The following is a 3,950-nucleotide window of genomic DNA, read 5'->3' on the forward strand; positions in this document are numbered from 1 at the left end:
AATCTATAAGAATCTTATTGGTTAGATGGCACGTGCTGTAACAAATTTTTTTAAAGTGGGAGAAAGCTATAAAAGCCGAAGAATTATACGAAGTTATAACATTTCGTCGTTGGTCGCCTTTGCGCAAATACAATTTTTTTTTAAAGAAGAGAGAAAAATTTTTATTTCGTTTTATTTTTGGTAATTTTAAAAATAAAAAAAAAAAAAGTGAAAAAACAATTTGTTACCAAAAATAAAAAAAACAAAAAAAAAAAAAACTTTAATAAGAGAAAGATGAAAAGTGCATTTTAATTAAAAAAATAAAAATAAGGATTAATTAAAAGGACGAAATCCTGAGTGTTTCAATTTAAAGAAATGAGAAAAAATATTTTTGATTAGCGTTTTATAAATAAAACAGGCAAGTGGCAATTAAATGCAAATATAAAAACTGAAGCAAGTGATTCAAATTATTAAAAAAAAATAATTTAAAAACAAAAAAAAAATTAAAATGCCTACAACAACATTTGAAAAAAATTATAGTAAGTGTCCGCTAAAAAAGCGCCCAGTTAATTATATTTTTGATGAAAGCGAGATCAAAGATGAACCAGAAAATTTGTGTATTAAGAAAGAAATTTTATTGAAAAAAGAAAATAATATTTCGTCAACAGCAATTGTTCCATCATCATCAATAACACCTACATCAGAAGATTCATATTCATTAGAAAGTGATGATGAAAAATTATCACCAACTGGTGTTGTTATACCAACTCCAACATATCCAAAATTTAATATACAACCATGGGGTTTTCATCATATACCATATGCTACAGATTTTTACAAAACCTTGTCGCAAAACAGTCCAGCTGCATATTATCATCCGACTGCATTACATCATCATTTACAACATCATCCACATCATGCATTTCATCAGACATCTCCATTACGTGGTGATTTACATTCTCCGTTAACACCATCAGAGAGTTCATTGTCACCACCTCCACCACATTATATTCGTGGACGTGGTAATTCTGTATCACCACCAATTCGTGAGATGTATTCAACAACAATTGTTGGAAATACAAATTTTAATAACAATAATAATATTAATAATAATAGTAATAATAGCAATAGTATTATAACTAAACACGGTAATAGCCATATTATTAAACCAGAAATAGTTCCAACACATCGTTTTATGCCATATCAGATACCATATCAACCGTATTCATCTACTCTCGGTTTAAATAATAATAGTTTCAATTCACATCATTTATCACAACAAACGACACAACAGCAACCTCAACATATTCTTCATTATTCATCACATCGACAACAACAATTACAAGATCGTCATCAATTACCACCAATTTCACCATCTTATAGTGAAACATCATCATATTACTCAATTAGATCACAAACACCTGAATCAAATTGTTCAATACCTGAAGACTTATCATTAAAGCAGCATTCACCAAAACATTCATTATCATCATTATCAACATCGTCATCCTTAATGTCATCGTTGACACCATCTTCATCTTTGTCATCATTGTCAACACCACCATCAATATCATCATCATCATTACAATCTAAAATTTCGACAATACCAATTCCATCAATGCCATCAATTGTTCCGAATTTTGCAAATCACGATAATCGTGATTTTAATAATATATCATCACAATCATCATTAGCATTAACAACAGCATCTTCTACAATAATAGCAACAAATATATCAGCAACAACATCAACATTATCATCAGTAAATACAACAAAAAGACTTTGTGAAAATAATAATATTATTTGTAATAATAGTAATAACAACAGTAATAACATTAATAATCACAATAGTAATAATAATAATAATAACAGCAGTAATAGTAGTAAAGAAAATAAACAATCACCACCACGATATCAATGTCCTGATTGTAATAAATCATATTCAACATTTTCTGGATTAACAAAACATCAACAATTTCATTGTCCAGCTGCTGAAGGTAATCAAATTAAAAAATCATTTAGTTGTAAGGATTGTGATAAAACTTATGTTAGTTTGGGTGCATTAAAAATGCATATTCGAACACATACATTACCATGTAAATGTACAATATGTGGTAAAGCATTTTCACGTCCATGGCTTTTACAAGGGCATATACGTACGCATACTGGTGAGAAACCATTTAGTTGTCAACATTGTCATAGAGCATTCGCTGATCGTTCAAATTTAAGAGCACATTTACAAACACATTCAGATATTAAAAAATATTCATGTACAACATGTAGTAAAACATTTTCAAGAATGTCATTATTAACAAAACATAATGAAGGTGGTTGTCCTGGTATACACGGTTCAACAAGTCCCAATTATATAACACAATATCCAGAACATTAAAATTTAATTTTTTTTTTTTCGAATTTTATTCATTTTTGTTTCTATTTTTGTTTTTTTAAATTATATAATAGGGAAGTAAATAAATTAATTAAATTAATTTTATTACAGAAGAAAAAAATTAAAAAGATTAAAAAGTAAAATTTTACAAAAAATCTTTTTTATTTTTTTTTCAACTCTTTTGGACCAAAAATTAGTTCCTAGAACAAAAATTAGAAAAAAAAATAATTTTTACAAAATGTAAATTTGAATTTTGAATTTAATGAAATATTTTAATTCTTACAAACCTTTTCTTCTGAAATAAATTGTTGCTAGTCACAAAAAAAAATTTTATGTTAAAAAATATAAAACCATGGAATCAATTACCTTGATTAGAATGACATTTTTTGTTCAAACAAATTTAATATTTATGAGAGAATGGAATGCATCCTGTAAATTATAAAAATTTATAATTAATGAGAAATTTTAATTTTTCATAGAACCTACATACTTTAATAACAAATTATATAAAACCTATTGTTATCGAATATTTCTTAAAATTCACAAATAATTTGAAAAGAAATTGAATGTATGCCTCGTTAATTACGATCCTTTTAAAATTAAGTGCCTAATTTATTGAAAAGTAAAAAAACACAATAAATATTCACTATTGTATTAAATATTTTTCATAATTTATAGTTAAAATTTAAAAAAAAAATTAAACTATATACTTGGAAAATTCTAACAAGTGCTCGATTAAATTTATTGGAATATTTAAATATAATCATATATACAAACCTACACATACAATACAATCCGAAATTAAATGTACAAAATTTTTTTTAAAAAAGACATTTTTAATAATATTTAAATAAAAAAATTTTAAATAAAATTGAAATTTATATTTAATATTATTTTGTAAATATTACGGTATTTTTAACGGTATTTTATATACTTACTATTTATATAAGAAGAGTTTGTTTTTTAGATTTTAAGAAAATTATTATTATTTTTTTTTTTTAATATTATATACACAAAATATTTAATATAAAAAAGAATTTTTTTTGTAAAATTATTTATGAAAAAAAAAAAGAAAAAAACCCAAAATTTAGATGAAGAAAGAAAGAAAGAGAAAATATAAGAAAAAAAATAATTTTTATAAAAAAAAAAATTTGTTTTTTTAATTTTAAAGATGAAAGAAATTAACAAAATTCTTACTGATTTCAGAGAAAATTTTCAAGCCTAAAAATCAAGCCTATGCAGGAAACAATAGAAAGAAATGTAAGGAAAAAAAAATTTAAATAAAATTGTCTATAATCTGGTTTCTTTCTAATTTTTTTTTCCAAATTTAGAAATTCACTTAAATAAAATTTTGAAAAACACTATGGTTTCGAGTGAATAATTAAAAAAATTGTGGTTAATTTTGACAATACCATTTCAATTTCAGAATTTTTAATTTAGAATTGATAAAACCTTTAACGACGAAAAGAAGCCATAACAAAAACTGATGTACAGTTGTTAATTTTGTTGTTTTTGCAATTATAATTTCGAATAACCTAGAATAGTCCGAAAATTTCATAATTTTCGAAAATAATTTTTAAAG

The 3,950-nt window shown here is 24.2% G+C and overlaps 1 protein-coding gene across 1 annotated transcript; it reads left to right on the plus strand.

Annotated features, from left to right (window-relative positions):
• Positions 1-241: 241 nt before the first annotated feature.
• On the plus strand, positions 242-2,543 carry LOC129608879 (protein escargot-like). Its single transcript, XM_055520648.1, has one exon. It carries the CDS (start codon positions 488-490, stop codon positions 2,369-2,371), a length of 1,884 nt encoding a protein of 627 aa, XP_055376623.1. The 5' UTR covers positions 242-487; the 3' UTR covers positions 2,372-2,543.
• Positions 2,544-3,950: the final 1,407 nt, after the last annotated feature.

Source organism: Condylostylus longicornis, unplaced genomic scaffold (genome assembly GCF_029603195.1).
Source record: "Condylostylus longicornis isolate FDR11 unplaced genomic scaffold, ASM2960319v2 ptg000037l, whole genome shotgun sequence".
Lineage (NCBI taxonomy): Eukaryota > Metazoa > Arthropoda > Insecta > Diptera > Dolichopodidae > Condylostylus > Condylostylus longicornis.

Bases quoted from the DNA above. Each gene is read 5' to 3' on its own strand.
- LOC129608879 (XM_055520648.1), top strand. From the start codon at position 488: ATGCCTACAACAACATTTGAAAAAAATTATAGTAAGTGTCCGCTAAAA.